The 17,206-nt window shown below is 49.9% G+C and overlaps 1 protein-coding gene across 3 annotated transcripts in view; it reads left to right on the forward strand.

The window, feature by feature from the left end:
- Positions 1 to 17,206, forward strand: part of LOC128107205 (metal cation symporter ZIP14) — a 48,819-nt gene that overhangs the window by 20,796 nt on the left and 10,817 nt on the right. The window contains exons 2-4 of one of the 3 annotated variants that reach the window (XM_052732825.1): positions 1,330 to 1,408; positions 12,332 to 12,610; positions 14,651 to 14,837. In XM_052732825.1, coding sequence (XP_052588785.1) covers positions 12,347 to 12,610; positions 14,651 to 14,837 — 451 coding nt within the window. In that variant the 5' untranslated portion in view covers positions 1,330 to 1,408; positions 12,332 to 12,346. Of the gene's footprint in view, positions 1 to 1,329; positions 1,409 to 12,331; positions 12,611 to 14,650; positions 14,838 to 15,423; positions 15,594 to 17,206 lie in introns of those variants that run through there. The other 2 variants (XM_052732827.1, XM_052732826.1) reach the window with 2 other exon arrangements.

Consider the following 17,206-nt stretch of genomic DNA (forward strand, 5'->3'; position numbering starts at 1 on the left):
AGCAGACTTCACGCATCTGTGGGGACATCTAGGGACATAGAATGTCTGTAGAAAGGGGTGTTGGGCTGTAGGGGCCTTGTAGATATTGGTAAAGCAGGAGGTTAAACTTCTCATCCTTGATCAGAAATTCTCTGCGTCTAGCCTGTGTGTACCCAGCACCATGCCAGACTCATGTTGACAGAGGGATGCTAGACCACCCTCCTTGCCTTTAATGAATGACAATCTAGTTAAACAGACTTGTTGAAAGACAAAGAAATGTAGTATCCAAAATAGTTGGGGAGCTAAGAGTGGGCTGTGACCCCCGGAAGAGGAGGTCATTGAGATGCTTGTGAGAAAAAGCGTTTACGATTTAGTTACTTGGCCTTGCTTTTTATTTGACCCTGAATAACAAGCTGGGAAGCCTTTGCTTAAGCAGGTGAAGTGTTAGATGTGAGTGAGCACCACGTTCCTTACTTAGGCCACATGTAGGACACTGTGGTCTGGCAAACAGTCATGAACAACAGGCCACACTTTTGCAATCGGGTGTCTGGGAAGTGGTGATGGACAGGTGATGGAAATAGGAGCAACTTTTGCCCAGGCTTTGGCGGGAAGCGCTGACTGCTCCCCTGGGCCCCTTCCATGTCTCCCCTGCCTGAAGAAATTTTGGAAGTTCTGGTGGCCCCTGAGCTCTGAAGTGTGCTTTCCCCTCCCGCCTCCTGGCTCCAACACTGGGCTTGGCCATCATTAAACTCATTCCGGCTCAGCTTGGGGCTAAAAACGCCTTCCTGTTCTAGTCCATGCCGGCTGCCCCAGGCCCTGATCACTGGTCTCTAGCCTCATAACCTCCTCTCTACTGTGCTGACACACACAAGGGGAGATCAGCAGACGTTTGTGTGGTGAGTCCCAGGCTACTGGTTCTGATTTTTGTTCCCTGCTTCTGGGTTACCATTGACTTTTTTTTTTTTTTTTAATGTTCTTCCATCCTTCCCCTTTTAGCAGTGTGAAGTTTCTTGGGGTGAAGGAGTAGGCTCCTGGCCCTCTTGTGCTGTGTGGAAGTCTCCCATCCTGGGTGGGCTTTGGCATGCTATAGCTTGAGGCTCAGGGCCTGGAGTAGGAAGTAGGGACTGTAAAGTGGTTCGGTGGGAGGGACTGGAATAATACGACCATTGAGTGCCTGGTCCCGGTGAGTAAGGCTGTGTGTGGTCAAGCTGTGCTGTGTCCTAGCTGTACTTGGGGGGAGGCCCAGGATAGCTTGTCTTGGGTGCGTGTCGGCTCTGGACCACGCTCAGTCGGTGAGTACCCAGGGACGGAGTCAGGAGAGTTTTCCTCTTTTTTACTTCTGTTTCACAGGACCGCCCTCTGTTGCCTAGGCTGCCGGTGAATTCAAAGTCATCCCCCTGCTTCAGTTTGCTGAGAGCTGGGATTACAGGTGTGCACTGCCTCTGTCACCCCCCCCCTTTCCCTTTCCTTCTTTGTGGGGGTGGGGGGTGGGGGGGTCAATCCTAGGACATTTTTAGCCTTTTTCTGGGGGGGGGGTTCCGTTTGGGGGAAGTGGAGGTGAGAAAGGATCTCCTGTAGCCCAAGCTAGCTTCCATATATCATGATTAAGGCTGGCCCTAAAGTCCTGACCTTCCTGCCTCTGCCTCCCAAATGCTTGGAATTACAGGTATGTACCACTTCACCTGGGTCTTCCGACAGAGTCCTGCTGAGTTGCTTGGGCTGTTTTTGAACTTACTCTGTAGCCCAAGCGGTGCTTGAACTTAAGATCCTCCTGCCTCAGGTCACTTGAGCAGCTGGGATCACAGATAGTTCTCCTTAAAGCTCTGTAAACTCCAGAGACAGTATTTAACTGAATATAGGACTTTAAGGCTGCTGCTTGGGCTGAGGTCGTAGCCTGTTGGTGGGTAGAGCATTTGCCTGGCGAATGTGAGGCCCTCAGCTCCATAAAGGGAAATGGAAAAAAGAGTAATTACCAGCTTTCTAATTTTGGATACTGAGACTTACACAGGTGATTGTATCATTGTTAGTTGGACCATAAATATGGAGGATATTATAGTGAAGTGTTTCTGTAGGGTTCTAGATCTTATGCCATACTTGGAAAGTTTGGGCTGGGATGTAGCTTGCTTAGTATGTATGCCCACGTCACTAGGTTTGATCCCCAGCACTGCATAAATCCATGTGGCTCTGAGAAGCCTCTCACTCAGGAGGCGGAGGCAGGGGCATCAGGGGTTCAAGGTCAGCCTCAGTTACATAGCAATTGAGGGCTGCTTAGGCTGCGTGAGACACCATTACAAAGGGAGCAATCGAGGGAGGAAGGAGGAAGTCAGTCTTTGCTCCCTGGTGATACTCCTGTCTTTTCTTACATCACTGCGTTCCGACATCACTTCCTGGGGTAGATCTATAAGCTGAAGCAGAACAAAGCAAAACCAAATCGACTCAGGGCCTCAGAAAATCCACCCTCGTGCTGGGCCACGGTGGTGCATGCTTTCAGTCCCAGCCCTTGGGAGGTACAGGTTGGCAAATCTCTGTGAGTTGACAACCAGCCTGTGTATATAGTGAGTTACAGGACAGCCAGGGTTATGTAGAAGGACCCTTTCTCCAACACACAAACAAAAAAAGAATACATTGTCTTTTTCCAATATTCTTAATATCCTTCCAGGCATATTCATATACACATGGATATTGAAAAATAGATGTAAATACTCCTGTGGGAAAGCTTCGCATCTCTTTGACTGTAGCAGAAGAAAGAGAAACTGCAGTAAACTGAAGGGAATTATTAAGTTTTAAAGAAATATGTTACTTGCAAGAGCTAATTTTCTCTCAGCAGAGTTAATTGTTTGTGAGTCATCTATAATTACGTGTTTTCTCTTTAGACAGTACCTATTGACTCTTGCTCTATTTCAGAGGAGGACTTTTGCCTTACCACCCTGCCCCCATCTCCTTTCACCCACACCCTGATGATGCTAATTACGTTATTGGATTGTCTGTTTTTTCTTTTTTAAGGATTTCTTCTACCCCTGGTTTCTGCCTTTGTAAGCATTCTCTCTTTTTTAAAAATTTATTTTATTATTTTTGTGTGTATGTGAACGTGTGCCATTGTGGAAGTCAGAGGACAGCATTTTCCTCTCCCTCCGTTTGGGGCAGGGTCTCCTGGGTCTGCATATTGGGTGCTCCAGGCTAGCTGGCCCATGAGCTACTGAATGGTTCTCCTATCTCAGCCTCTCTCCTGATGTGTGAGTGCTGGCATTACAGTTGGGCCCCACCACAATCAACTTCTTTCAAAAATTTTTTTTTTTAAGATTTATTTTTGTTTTATGTATACGAGTGTTTTGCCCATATGTATGTGTACCATGTGGTGCCTGTGGAGGCCCGAGGATGGCACAGATCCCAGGAACCGTAGTTATACATGGTTGTGAGCTGCCATGTGGGTACTGGGAATAGAACCCTGGTCCTCTGTAAGAGTAACAAGTGCCCTTAACTACAGGTATCTCTGCAGCCCCAACAACCAACGTTTTTACATATGTTCTGGGGATTGAACTCAGGTCATTACACCAGGCTGAGGGCCAGCACCTCTGTTGTCCTACTTACTCCCTGGACTCTGTTGCCTTCTTTGCACCCCCCTCAACTCTCTCTCTCTCTCTCTCTCTCTCTCTCTCTCTCTCTCTCTCTCTCTCTGTGGGGGGGGGGTTACATTTCACTGTGAAGTCATTTTCTTCCCTGGCAAGGGAATTTCTTTCATGCTTGGGAATCTCTACCTGTTAGCTTAATTATATCTTGGCAAGGGATAATACTTTTAAAAAATTCTTTTTAAATTTCTAGGAATTGAACCTAGGACCTCACAGTTGTTAGACAAGCAATTTATTGCCAAATTCTATCCCCACTTTAAAAAAAAATTTTTTTTTTTTGAAATAGGTTGAGTAAATCAGCCTTGAACATACTGTGTAGGACTTGGACTCAACTTTGTGGCCCATGGCCTTGCCTTGAATTCATAATCCTCCTGCCTCCGTCTCCTAAGTAGTTGGGATTATAAGCCTGAGCTTCAAGGCTCAACAAGGAAAAGGTTTTTGTTTTTTCCTCCAGAAAGGGTCTCGTGTAACCCATACTGGCCTCAAATTCACTATGTAGCTAAGGCTAGTCCTGAACTCCTGATCTTCCTGCTTTACTTCCTGAGTGCTGGGATCAGAGTTGCGCACCACCAAGCTTTTCTGTGAGAGTAGTGCGGACATTCCTGTTTATCTTCTAATATTTAGTGTTTCTATAGGGAAGATGAGAGTGGTCAGAATTGACTCCATGTAAAAACCCAAGACCTCCCTCCCCGCTATACCTTAATTTAAAGGTTTATTTTATGTGTGTATGTTTGCCTGTGTGAATGTATGTGCATTATGTGTGTGCAAGAGCCTGTGGAGGCCAGAAAAGGGTGTTGGATCCCCTGGAACTGGAGTTGCAGATGATTGTGGGCCACCGTGTGGGTGCTGGGAATCTAACCCCTGTCCTGCAAGAGCAACAAGTACTCTTAGCCCCGACCACTGTTCCAGCCCCAAAGCCTTTTTGTTTTTGTTTTATTTTTTTGAGATAAGGCTCCTCTGTGTAGCTTTGGTGCCTGTCCTGGCACTCACTCTATAGCCCAGGCTGGCCTCGAACTCACAGAGGTCCGCCTGGCTCTGCCTCCCGAGTGCGGGGATTAAAGGCGTGCGCCACCACCGCCCAGCTTTGTTTGTTTTTAAAGTCTATGAGTCCAGGGAGAATCCTGTCTGGTCCTTGAGTTCTCTGTCTGAGTGAGGCAGTGTCTTTGTCTTGAACAGTTTTGGAGGGCAGTGGGTTACTTCAGTCTTCAGGTGTAGCTCCCTTCTTCTCAGGGAAGTTTTGTGTTGCCCATCTTTGCCGCAGCTGCCTTCATGGCTGCTTTTCACCGTTTACATTGGCCTTCTCAAGCTTCCTTTGTCGGTATTTCTGGTCTGAGTTACTGGCAAAATTTGGTTCTCTGACAACTATAATCCATTAGTGCCTCAGTGGTACTATTTGGTTCCTCTTTCCCTGCCCTTCCTTTTTTTGTATGCTGTTTATCTCCATTCTGCATGTGTGTGTCATGTATATTTGGGCACATGCCTCGTGTGTGTGTGTGTGTGTGTGTGTGCGTGTGTGTGTGTGTGTGTGTGTGTGTGTGTGTGTGTGTGTATGTGTGTGTGTGTGTGTATGTGTGTGTATGTGTGTGTGTGTGTATGTGTGTGTGTGTATGTGTGTGTGTGTGTGTGTGTGTGTATGTGTGTGTGTGTGTATGTGTGTGTGTGTGTATGTGTGTGTATGTGTATGTGTGTGTGTGTGTATGTGTGTGTGTGTATGTGTGTGTGTGTGTGTGTGTGTGTGTGTGTGTGTGTGTGTGTGTGTAGGAGTGTCTGGAGCCCAGAGGTCAATGCTGAGCGTCTTCCTCAGTCGCTCCCTGCATTATTCTTTGAGGGAGGGTTTTTCCCTGAATCTGGAGTTTACCTGACTGGTTTTTACATGAGTGCTGGGGACTGAGTTATCTCCCTGGGCCTATTTTATGATTTGTTTCCTCCCTTTCTTTTTCCCTTCCCCTTCCTCCCTCCCTCCCTCCCTCCCTCCTTCCCTCTCTCTCTCTCTTTCTCTCTCTCTCTCTCAGATAGAGTTTAACCATTGAGACCAGGCTGGCCCAGAACTCGTGTCTCTCGTGCCTCAGTCTCTCTCACAAATGCTGTTATCTGGTTCCCTCTCTTCTGGCAATGGGCAGAACCGTCGTCCTCGGATCCTGTGGTGCTGGGATGCTTGGCTCTGCCTGTGTCTGCCTGATGTTCATTGTCCCTAAAATAGGAAACCGGCTTTCTTCCCCCCAGGTGTGGCTGATTTGTTTCCCACTTCCCCCAGGCATACAGAGGGTGTTCAGGTCTGCGCTCTGGGTCTGGAGAATGGGAGCGAGGCAGGGAGGCGGCTCTGTCTCTGCTCTGGGATTTTTGTGAATGTTCCCTGTAGTGCAGACGTGGTTCAGTCTATTTTGGTAGAGTTCCTTCCATTTCTCTTAGAAGGGGGAGGACTCTCCTGGAACTGGCAGGTATCCCCAGGTCGGTGTGCATGTTGGAGCCCCTCTACCAGAGAGAGGCAGATCTCCTTGTCCTAGTTTCTTCTCCCCTTCCCTCCAGGAGCTGTCCCCATAACCCTCAGTTGGAGAGGACAAAGAATTGATGGCCATTTGTCTCTTGCCGGGTTTGGGGACCTTGGTGAGAAATGGCCTATCATTTAGGTTGTCACAGTTGGGGTTACAGTAGGAGAGCGGCCTGCTTTCTAGTCACGGTTAAGGCAATTGGGAGGTGTGTCATTCAGCAGACACTTGGAATTGTAGTGATGTCGGTTGTTCGGTCACTCTGGCAGCCATCTTAGCACCAACCGGTTCTGGCTAGCCCACCTGAAATGGAACTTCTGGCCTTTCAGGCATCCTGTCCTCAGAGATAAACAAGATATGAGGTTGAAATTCAGCCTGGTCACCTAGGAAGTGCTCCATGTGACAAGGGAGGGGAAGGGCCATAAGTACACCTACCTCTCCGTGGCCTCAGAAACACTCTTGCCTTGGCCAAGTTTGTACCGGAGCCTGTGTGAGTGTGTTTGTGTGTCTGTGTTTGTGGCTATGCTCCGGGGAGTCTGGGTACAGAGTAGTGGGCCTCCTGGCCAGCTGGCGGGACCAGGGAAGGGAGGCTTGACCACTCCACGATCCTTCAGGTTTCTGCTCTCTCCTCCTCAGTGGTCAGCTTCTTGACTGAACATCGTGGCAAGTTACCACCTAGTTACCTCAAAGTAAAGTAAGTGCTTCCCTTCGCTTGGGTTAAGCCTAGAAAGACTGAACCCCGTAACTAGTGCAGTAGTGTGCCAGCAGAGCAGACAGAACTGCCATTTGTAGGTGCTTCCGGACCCCATGAGGGGGTGACAGTCAGCAGGACTCCCGTTTAGGAGACTGAGGAAGGCAAGGGGACATCACAGTGATCCAGGATTCTAGGATGAGTGTCATGTCGACATCCTTTTATATGTTTTGTTCCCCTGAGGCTGTGGTCTAGTGCTTGGGGACGGACCCGAGGCTTTAGGATAACTTCCTTCGACCCTTGAGCCCAGTGGTCAGAGCGGGGGAAACTCCAGAGGCTCTTTAGTGAGCAGGGCCTGGACTGAGTGGCCACACACCAGAGCCTTGCCTCTGCCCCACTCTTCCTAGCACTTCCGGGAGCACTGCAGGGACTCCCCTGCGGCCAGATGTGGGGCTGAGGCCAGAGTGAGGACCTCTGGTAAGAGCTGGGTGTGTTTCCTGCCTCTCTATTTCCTCCAGGGTACCTGGATTTTGTTATTTACTTGCTTTTTGGTGTGTGTGTGTGTGTGTGTGTGTGTGTGTGTGTGTGTGTGTGTGTGCTCTCACATGCGCATCCCTGTGTAGCCTGGAACTCAATTGTGGAGATCCAGTAGCAATCCTCCTGCCTCCCAAGTGCTCAGACTACAAATGTGAGCCACCATGCCTGGCTAATTTCAAAGAGTCTTCTGTAAACATTGTTCCCCTTACAGTTAAGGGGGCGGGGGACCAAGAGCTCTGCTGGGGCAGAGAGCGCCCTTCATGCTTACCCAAAGGCCAGGGTCACTTGAGTTTGTAGCGCCCTCAGCAGTCCTGAGGGCCCCTCTTGTGTTTAGACTCCCTTACTCTACTCCCGGTGAGATGAGCTCAAGGGCTGGGCCAGGTGACAGAACGCTGCTCACTGGGTCTTCCCTCCTGCAGGGACTGGCCTGCACCTCAGAGCCTTGACACTGTCTCATCTGCAAAGCCCAAAGCAGTGTTTTCTAGAGAAGGGAGCCGCCGTTCCAGCAGAGGGAGAGAGAAGAGGTTTCCTGGAGAAACCCGGGTAGCCCCAGGCTTGTGTTACGGCACAGCCAGAAGGTGCCAGTTCTGTAGCATTGCAGGATGCCCTCAAAGCCATGGGAGGGATCAAGGGGCCACGAGGCCACCAGAAAACCAATCCATTGTAAATGCCAACCTCTACCTGAATGCCCATCCAGGTGGAGCTGCCAAGGTAAAATCACCCCGCGGCGCCCACATTTGGAAGGCTTTTGTTTCTTTTTTAGTCGTGTTTTGAAGTTGCTGAAGGAAGGGAAATTTGAGAAAGGTCTTTGAAGTAGGAGCAGTGCTCTGCTCGAGGATTCTACAGCAGGAGCCCTGTAAGATAGCCTTGCCTCATCAGCACCCCGGCTGTCCCTCCCCACCAGATCTTCAGGGCATCCCCAGCCTGAATCTAGGGTCCCCACTGGGAACCTGGCAGGTCTCTGTGCAGCAGCCAGCAGAGTTAGTTCCGTGGTTCTCCATGGCAGCCAGGGCACAGACTCTCTGTCTTCGTGCCGGGCCCCCACTGGATGCCCGGGCTTGGATGTCTTTCAGACCTGACTTCGGTTCATGAAAAATTCAGTTCCTGACTTTGCTGCCACTGGATCTATTTGCGAGGCTCCTGGTCCCAGCTTCCTTATCTGCTAAGTAGGGATACCTTCCCTAGCTTCTGTGAAAGGGAGCAGTGAGTGAATGTCAGAGGCAGAGCAAGATCTGCCCTGCGGAAAGGCTGGCTATCTGCTGCCCACCACCACCGCTCCTTTCACTCGATCTGCTTAGACCTCTGCCCCTCACACGCCCAGCCCTCGTGCTGACAGAAAAGAGCACAGACGCCCACGGCTAGTTGGCCGGATGGCCGGTCTCCACTCCTCCCTCCATTTTTCTTTGTTGAGAGAGGGTCTCTTGTAGCCCAGGCTGGCCTTGAACTCACTCTGTAGCTGAGGCTGGGCCTTAACTCCTCACCCTCCTGCTTTGGTCTCCCAAATCCTGGGAGTGTGGGCATGTGCTACCATGTCAGTCTTTTGAAGTGGGTTTTAGTCTAATTTTTTGCCTAGGATCCACTCCACAAAGCATAGATTAACCTGGTTCTAGGTGGTGAATCCAGAGTATTGAGTTGGAAAATAATCATTTTGCAGACTGCCTTTTTTTTTGCCCTTGTCTGGTCCTTCCTGCTGTATGGCTGAAAGTATATTCCACCGAAGAGCAACCCTTAGAAAATTATTTGTTTGTTTACTTAACTTATTTCAGACAGGGTCTTACTTTGTAGCCCCGGCTACCTGGAACTTGCTATATAGAGCAGGCTGGCCTCGAGGTCAGAGAAATCTGTCTGCTTCTGCCTCCCGACTGAAGAATGACGTCCTTTTTGTCCCCAGCTTTTGGGTCCCATGTGTGGGGTCTAAAGCCAGAGTACCCTCAGGTGTGTTGTGGCTTACGTGACTGACAGGGTGGAGGAGCTGTGTGTCTTAGTTGATGTAAAGGCAATTACAGGGTCTCAGAACAGTTTCGTTAAAGTTTCATTAGCAGCTTCATGTTTGAAAATCAAATTTGGCAAAGCAATCTTGTCTTTGAATGATTGTAGCCAGATTTTTGTTGTCTCGCTGGTTAGCTTTTGTTTTTTCTTCTTTCATTCTCATTTCTCTCTCTCTCTCTCTCTCTCTCTCTCTCTCTCTCTCTCTCTCTCTCTCTCTCTCTCTCTCTCTCTCTCTCTCTGAGATAGGGTCTCACTATTTGTTCTGGCTGTCCTAGAACTCAGGATGTAGACCAGGCTGGCCTTGAACTCACAGAGATCCATCTTCTCTACCTGCCTCCCAAGGGATTAAAGGTGTGCCCAACCACACCCAGCCTCTCTTCTTTTTCCAGTGTTAGGGATCCCGTCCAGGGCCTTGCACGCGTGAGGCCCGTGCTCTACGACTGAGCTAGAGCCTTTCTCCAGGGGTGGTCCTCTCCCTTCCCTTTTGGCCTTTCTCCTTTCTTCCTCTTGTCTCACTATGTAATTCAGGCCAGTCTGAACGGGTGGAGCCAGATTTCGAGTATCTTAGTTCAGGTAATTAGTGGCGAGGGCCTCGCCATCACTTTAGTCCTAAAATCTTGAGGGCCAGTCATCCAGTGGGATGAGTACTGACTGCCTTTACAGATGAGAAAATGGAGGTAGTTGAGGCTGAGTGACTTGCCCAATGCCTTTTCTCTTGTAAGGAACAGTGTGGGAATTCAAACAGCAGGGGCAGGGTTCAGGCAGGCCTGTTTCTTAGCCATGGAGATGCCGCTCCTTTAGACATGGAGACGCTGTTCCTTTAGACAGAGGTGGAGCGGTATGTGGTGAAGCATTTGGTGCTGGATTCCGCCTCCCTGGGGAGGAGACCATCACAGTGATAGATGGGCTGGCGTCCCCAATGTGCTGCTGTCACTGATTAAGGTATAACTGTACTAAGGGAAGTAAATGATTAACAGGAAAATCGTAACCAGCTTCCGTATTTCTTTGTTCCTTGTGAAGTTTTTAACTGTATGAAATAATTCTGCTTTAAAACTGGATATTATAGCCGGGCGGTGGTGGCACACACCTTTAGTCCCAGCACTTGGGAGGAAGGCAGAGGCAGGTGGATCTCTGCGAGTGTTATTTATTTTATGTGTATAAATGTTTGCTTGCATGTATGTTAAGTACACTGAGTGTAAGTCCATGGAAACCAGAAGAGGGCCCCAGATCCCCTGGAACTGGAGTTACACATGGCTCAAGCTGCCCCTGTGAGGACTGAGGACTGACCCCTGATCCCCTGCAAGATCGGCAAGTGCTCTTAACCACTAAGCCGTCTGTCCAGCCCCTAGCTGCTGCTGCTTCTTATTTTTATTTTTTTTATTTTTTTTTTTAGATTTATTTATTATTTATTTATTTATTTATTATGTATATGGAAGAGGGCACCAGATCTCATTACAGATGCTTGTGAGCCACCATGTGGGTGCTGGGAATTGAACTCAGGACCTCTGGAAGAGCAGTCGGTGCTCTTAACCTCTGAGCCACCTCTCCTGTCCCCTGCTTCTTATTTTTAAAATTGCATTGATTAGAGTAAATTCTAGAAGTCTGGATACAGTCTGAAATACGGAAATTCTAGAAAAAAGATAAATTCTGTGATTTGGTCCCTCGAACATGAAGTCTTTGTGTTGTGTTTTACAGTTCTGGGCGTAGAACCAGGGCTTTTTTTTTTTTTTTTTTTTTCCACCTTAGGGAAACATTCTGCTACAGAGCTGTAAAGCTTACTGCACTGTCTTAATGACGTTTCACTGTGTAGCCCAGACTTGTGACTTGCCTGCCGTGGCCTGCTGAGTGCTGGGATTGTAGGGATGTGCTGCCACCAGCTTGAGCTTTCAAATATGTGTTCTCAATATTAGACAGAGCTGATAAGCATTTTTCTGTTTTCTTTTTTCTGTTTTTTTTCTTTTAGGTTTTTGTTTTGTTTTGTGTTTTTGAGAAGGGTTTCTCTGTGTAGCCCTGTCTGTCCTGGAACTCGCTTTGTAGACCAGGTTGGCCTCGAACTCATAGAGATCTGCCTGCCTCTCCCTCTTGAGTGTTGGGATTAAAGGCATGTGCCATCACCACCTGGCTGTTTTTCTTCTTTTTAAAACTTCTGATTAGGGGCCGGAGAGACAGCTCGGTGGTTAAGAACACTGGCTTCTCTTATAGAGGACCCAGCACCCATGTGGTGGCTCACAACTGTCCATAACTCTAGTCCCAGGGGACATGATGCCCTCCTCTGGTTTCTGGAGACACCAAGGTATACACATGGTACATAGGCAGAGATGCAGCCAAAATACCCAAACACATAAAATAATAATAAATTTTTATTAGCACAATATTTTTATTAGCATAATGAAACCCATTACTGGATGCAATTACGCACAGTAATGGGTTTCATTATGACATTTTTATATATGTATATAATGCATTCTGATCTTATTCACTCTCTAGGACCTTCTCTTGTCTCATTCCCACTGAATCCCTTTCTCTTCCCAACTAGTCCCCTTTCTCCATTTGGGGTGTGTGTGTGTGTGTGTGTGTGTGTGTGTAAGTATGTGTGTTTTGACACAGTGAATTTTATCAGGGTTTCTTACAGGAGTATGGGCACCTGAAGAAAGAAAGCTCTCCATCCCTACATCTCCCTTTTGGGGGAACAGGTTCCTCTATAGTCCAAGCTCACTGTGTAGCTGAAACTGGCCTTGAACTCCTCCTGATCCTCCTGCCCCTCTCTCCTCGATGCTGGGAGGCATGGACCCCAATGCCCAGCATGTCCCTTTTCTTGTCGTTTTACCCCTTCAAAAGGATTTCTCCAAAGCCAGGTGGAGCAGGCAGAGAGGGTGACTACGTCACACTTAGATGCTTGTCCTACTCGGAGTCTGAGGGAAGGGGACCCTTGTCCTTGGCACGGGGGTGGTGAGTTGGCAGTCACTTGGGTGTTGGGGGGAGAGATAGAGACCTTGCCCTCACCTGGCTTTGTGTTCTTCTAGGTGTACTTGGTCACCATGAAGCCCCTGCACCCAGCCCTCCCTGGCTGCCTCCTCTTGGTGCTGTTTGGTATATGGCGGACTGTCCCCCAGACTCACGCCTCATCCGCTGCCGTGCCAGCCCTCAGCGCCACCTCTTTCCTGGAAAACCTCATGAACCGCTATGGGGAGAATGACAGCCTTACCCTGCCACAGCTGAAGGCCCTGCTCAACCACCTGGATGTGGGAGTAGGCCGGGATAATGTTACACACCCCAGGGAAGGACACAGGAACCTCTCCACGGTAAGGCTCCTCTCTGTCGGGTGGGCCTCGGTGGCAGTCAGCTGCCACCTCTGTTGGGATCGACGCATCTGCACGTCCAGTGAGGCCTCCTGACCACCTACCTGCCTGTTAGTTTCCTGCCGCGCCTGGGTCATTGCTCGCAAACCATGGCTCCCAGGACAGCGCAGGCAGAGAGTTTGCTGTTCACACACCTCGCCAGATGCGCCTCACAGCCCCCTCAGATGCAGGAGGAATTGTTTTTCTGGGGAGTGGTTTCATGAGGGTTCCTGGGATGGGGGCTGAGACTCTAGTCTCAGACTTTTACTGATCTCGTCTCTAGTTTTGGATAAAACCCGGGACTTTTAGCCCTTGGTTCTGTGTTCTTCCGTATTATCACAGCTACTTGGAATCAGGGGCTACTTGTGGCAGCCCAATAGGAGTCAGCCAGCAAAGTCCTTACATTCTGTTTTGCTCCTCCCAGAGCATTGTGGGAAGTGGGGAGACACAAGTCACAGTCAGGGAGCTCAGTGGTTAGGAGCGCTGGCTCCTTCTGCAGAGGACCTGCATACCGTGGTTGAGTGGAGGAGCTCAGCTAGCTGAAAACCAAGTACCACATTTTGTGGGCTGCGCTGTAATTATGGGGTTCGTCTGTGAGAAGTGAAGGTGCCAGCATAGTTGAGGGTTTGTGCAGGAGGCACGCTGAAGCCACACCTAGAAGGATGAATAGGCTGGGGCTTGAAAGGAGAAAGTGGACAGGGCACCGTGTAGCGTGCACGCAGAGCTGCTCAAGTGTGACCAGTGTCGGCATCACTGAGGAGGCCGAGGGTGCCACATGGGCAGTGGGTAAGAGGCAGGCCTTCCATCAGGGACTTAGACATGGGCCTTAGGGTCTGCAGCAGTATTCTGGGGTCAACAGAGTGCAGCACTTAGACTTTATTGGTCTAAAAACCTGTATTGTCGACATTCCCAGAGGGCTGACTCTCATGGGCAGACCCTGATAAAAGCACAGGCAGAGAAAGGACTGTGATTTACGTGAATAAAGAGCAATTAGTAAAACGGTAGTGTGGGCTCAGGAGGTGTTTCAGTAGTAAGAGCCCCTGCTTTGAAAGCTTGAGGACCCGAGTTTGAATGCCCAGCACCCAGGTGAAATATCTGTAATGGCAGTTCTGTTTTCCGCTGGCTGCCAGCCTAGCTCCAGGTTCACTGAGCGACACTGTCTCGAGGGAGTAAGGTTGGGAGACTAGAAGGATAGGACACCCCATGTCCTCTCCTGGCCTCTTGAATATGTATGTGTATACATCATGTCCACGCACAGAGAGAGGGCGTGGGGAGAGCTCTCAAGTTCAGTTTCCCATGATATGCGAGACTCCCCAAGGTCACTGCGGGTACCTGTGTCTGCTAATCAGCACACGTCCGTACTCCAGCAGAAGTTTCTATAATTTGCATTTTAGCAGAATAGTCCCCTGAGCTGTTGTGACGTGCAGCCAAATTTGGATATCAGGTTTGCAGATAGAATCCAGTTTTTCTGAACGCACACCCTGGTCACGTGATTGGAAGCTTGTCTTCCACTGCCACCCCACTCCCAGTAGGACTGGACCTGGACCTTCCAGGCGTACACTGGGCAGACACGCCACGCCTGAATGACATTCCCCAGCCTCCTTTTATTGTATTCTCTCTTCGCTTGGAGCGAGGGTCTTGCCGAGCTGCTCAGGCTGGCTTTGAATTTCCTTTGTAGCCCAGGCATCCTTTGAAGCTGCAGTTCTCCTGCCTCAGCCACCCAAGTAGCTGAGGTTAAGGTCCCCCTGGGGATCTGAATGTTCCCCAAACCTCTTCCTGCATCCATTTTCAGCTGTGTGTACTAAGCATGTTGGTGGCTGACCTTTTCAAGTGCAGGGATTCCTTACTCATCTATCCCTGGAGATGCGTCTCCAGAGTCTCTGCGATTTGGCCGCGTCCGTTTTTTCTCTTTATTTCTCAGAGGGTTGAGTACCTTGCCACTTGGCGGGGCAGAGCCCGACTTTTAGGTTCTAAGAGCCCTCCCGCCTCTTCCTCTGGTTTCAGTGCTTTAGCTCTGGAGACCTCTTTGCTGCCCACAATTTCAGTGAGCGGTCTCAGATCGGGATGAGTGAGTTTCGGGAGTTCTGCCCCACCATTCTCCAGCAGTTGGATTCCAGGGCTTGCACCTCAGAAAACCAGGAGAACGAGGAAAACGAGCAGACAGAGGAGGGGAAGCCTAGCGCCATTGAAGGTAAGTAAGGAATAGAGGGGGAGTGGAGTGAGGGGTAGATTTGGATCATTGACATGTGCACCAGACTGTTCCACTACATCACCAGACCCTGGGTGGGCTGGCTGGTGAACACAGGGCATTGGGTCCTGGCCAGCATGTGAATATGCTCTTTTTTTTTTTAACTCTTTGTTTCCATTACACTGTAAGAGTGCCAACCTTTATGACCTCCCTTGGCTACTTCATTATCCCCACCTCCTAGTACCGCCCCTCTAGCTAGAGTGGATTCACCCTGTCTGAGTCCTTGGGTGCCTTTCGGAAGCCCTCTGTAGCCAGCAAGAGCTACCAGACCTAACGTGTTGCCTTGATAAGTACACGTGCTGTCTAAGCCATGGTATACACGCCTCCATGTTGAGTCTCTTCCTCTAAAAGGTAAGCTGCTCGGACAGCAACCTTGACATTGTTTTTCTGAGGCTTCCCTAGCGAGAGATGGAGTCACCAAGCATTTCCTGAGGGGCTGCTGGACCTCTGTGTGCCTAGATCACGCTCAGCAGCAGAAGCGCCCGCCCTCAGTAATGGAGGCCCTCGTCTGTTTCTTGTTCCTCCGCAGTGTGGGGCTTTGGGTTCCTCAGTGTCTCACTGATTAACCTGGCCTCTCTCCTGGGAGTCCTGGTCCTGCCGTGCACGGAGAAAGCGTTTTTCAGCCGTGTGCTCACTTACTTCATCGCCCTGTCCATTGGAACGCTGCTCTCTAACGCACTCTTCCAGCTCATCCCAGAGGTGCAGTAGAACAGACGCGCGTTCGCCTTTCCCGGGCCGCCCCAGCCGAGCCCTCCTCCGGCTGACATCCTCCCTCTATGCTCTAAGGCTCCCAATAACTGCCACCCCAGAAAATGAATCTACTCTTCATATCAGGGGGTCCAGTACCTTCTCTCCTTCCTCTGCTCACTCAGGTTGGCCTCTGGCCTGTTCGGGGTGACATCAGATGCAAGGTTCTTAACATTTGTGGCCCCTCTTGGGGAACCTCCTTTGGCTGCACACCAGAACCCCCGTTTATCGGAGTCCAAAGGAAAGTTGCAGTTTGTGGGTGCGTGGTCCAAGGCAGGCCCTGTATCCTAAGGGAAATCGTGAGGTTGCTCGTGTGTGGTCTCCATTTGATCATCCACGAGAAATGAGGCGGAAAGAGGGGGAGTTACAGCGGCTCTGTGTAGAGCTGGCCTCAAACGTGTGAGCCCGATTTTTAATCAAGGCAGCTGTGGCAGCACTTGGAAGTCTGAGGCAGGAGGATCACAGCTTTTGGGCAACTTAGCAAATATGTTGTTCCCACCAAAACAAATGCGATACCCGAGAGAGAAGCTCAGTCGTTGGTACCTTGCATCTTGATCTTTCCCTGACAGGTCTGGCTTCCTGGTAACTCACCCACTGTTTTTAAGTGTCCAGTAATTTTGTTTTGTTAATTGTCATCACTGAGGAGCTACAAAAATAAGACCCAAGTTGACAGTCTGCCCCTTTTCAGCCCAGTCACGTGCTACTCTTGGAGAACTAGTATGTAGCTACCTGGTTGACCCCTTTGGTGGTGTGAAGGCGTTCATAAAAACTCATGTCATTGGCTTCCCAGCTCTCCTCAGCCGAGAGACTGACCCAGGAAAGCTTCCACATGAGGTGTCATGCCCCACCCACCTCCTCCTTCTACACAAGGGAAGCACTGAATTAAGGTCAGCTCCCTTAACAGTTTCAAAACTTGACGTGGACCTAGAAAGTTCTTCCCATGGGAGACCTCACCTTGGGCTATTTTTTTTCAGCTCCAGCCATTGAATTTACTAATTGTTTTTAAGGATTTGAAATGACACGATTCATTGCCCGTTCGGCCAGCACTACTGCCACTGTCCGTGTTACGCCCTTCGGGTCGCACGGGGGTTGCCGTCCTGGTACGGTTTTGTGCTGCCCCCTCCTGAGGGCTGTGCTCACAACCCAGAATGTATCACCTTTGGAAAATGCCTTTGAAATAGATTTCGATGATGGGTTGGCCTTGGAACTCTGCTTTCTACACCGGGTCCCTCCCAGAGCACATAGGAACAGACAGACACAACTGTTCAGAAGCCGCGTCTGATGGGTGGCGAGTCTTACCTGTCCCACCCTGCACGTGACTTTGTTACACCTTCCCCAGACCACCCCACCCGTGGGTAGTGTCACGTGTGCCTCCGCGAGGTGGCTTCAGTGTGCAGAAGCAAAGCCAGCGACCCACCAAACATCTTCTTCTTCCCGTTTGCTCTCGTGCCCTGTTTTAAAAGGCCCTGAGTTCGCAGTCTGTGCTGGTCCTGGGCACGCGGTGTGTGTGATGAGGCCGCATCCCGCCCTGTTTGCCAGTCACACCAGCTGGCGGGTATGAGTCG

The sequence above is a fragment of the Peromyscus californicus genome, unplaced genomic scaffold, assembly GCF_007827085.1.
Source record: "Peromyscus californicus insignis strain IS unplaced genomic scaffold, ASM782708v3 Scaffold_12__1_contigs__length_115047231, whole genome shotgun sequence".
Classification (NCBI taxonomy): domain Eukaryota; kingdom Metazoa; phylum Chordata; class Mammalia; order Rodentia; family Cricetidae; genus Peromyscus; species Peromyscus californicus.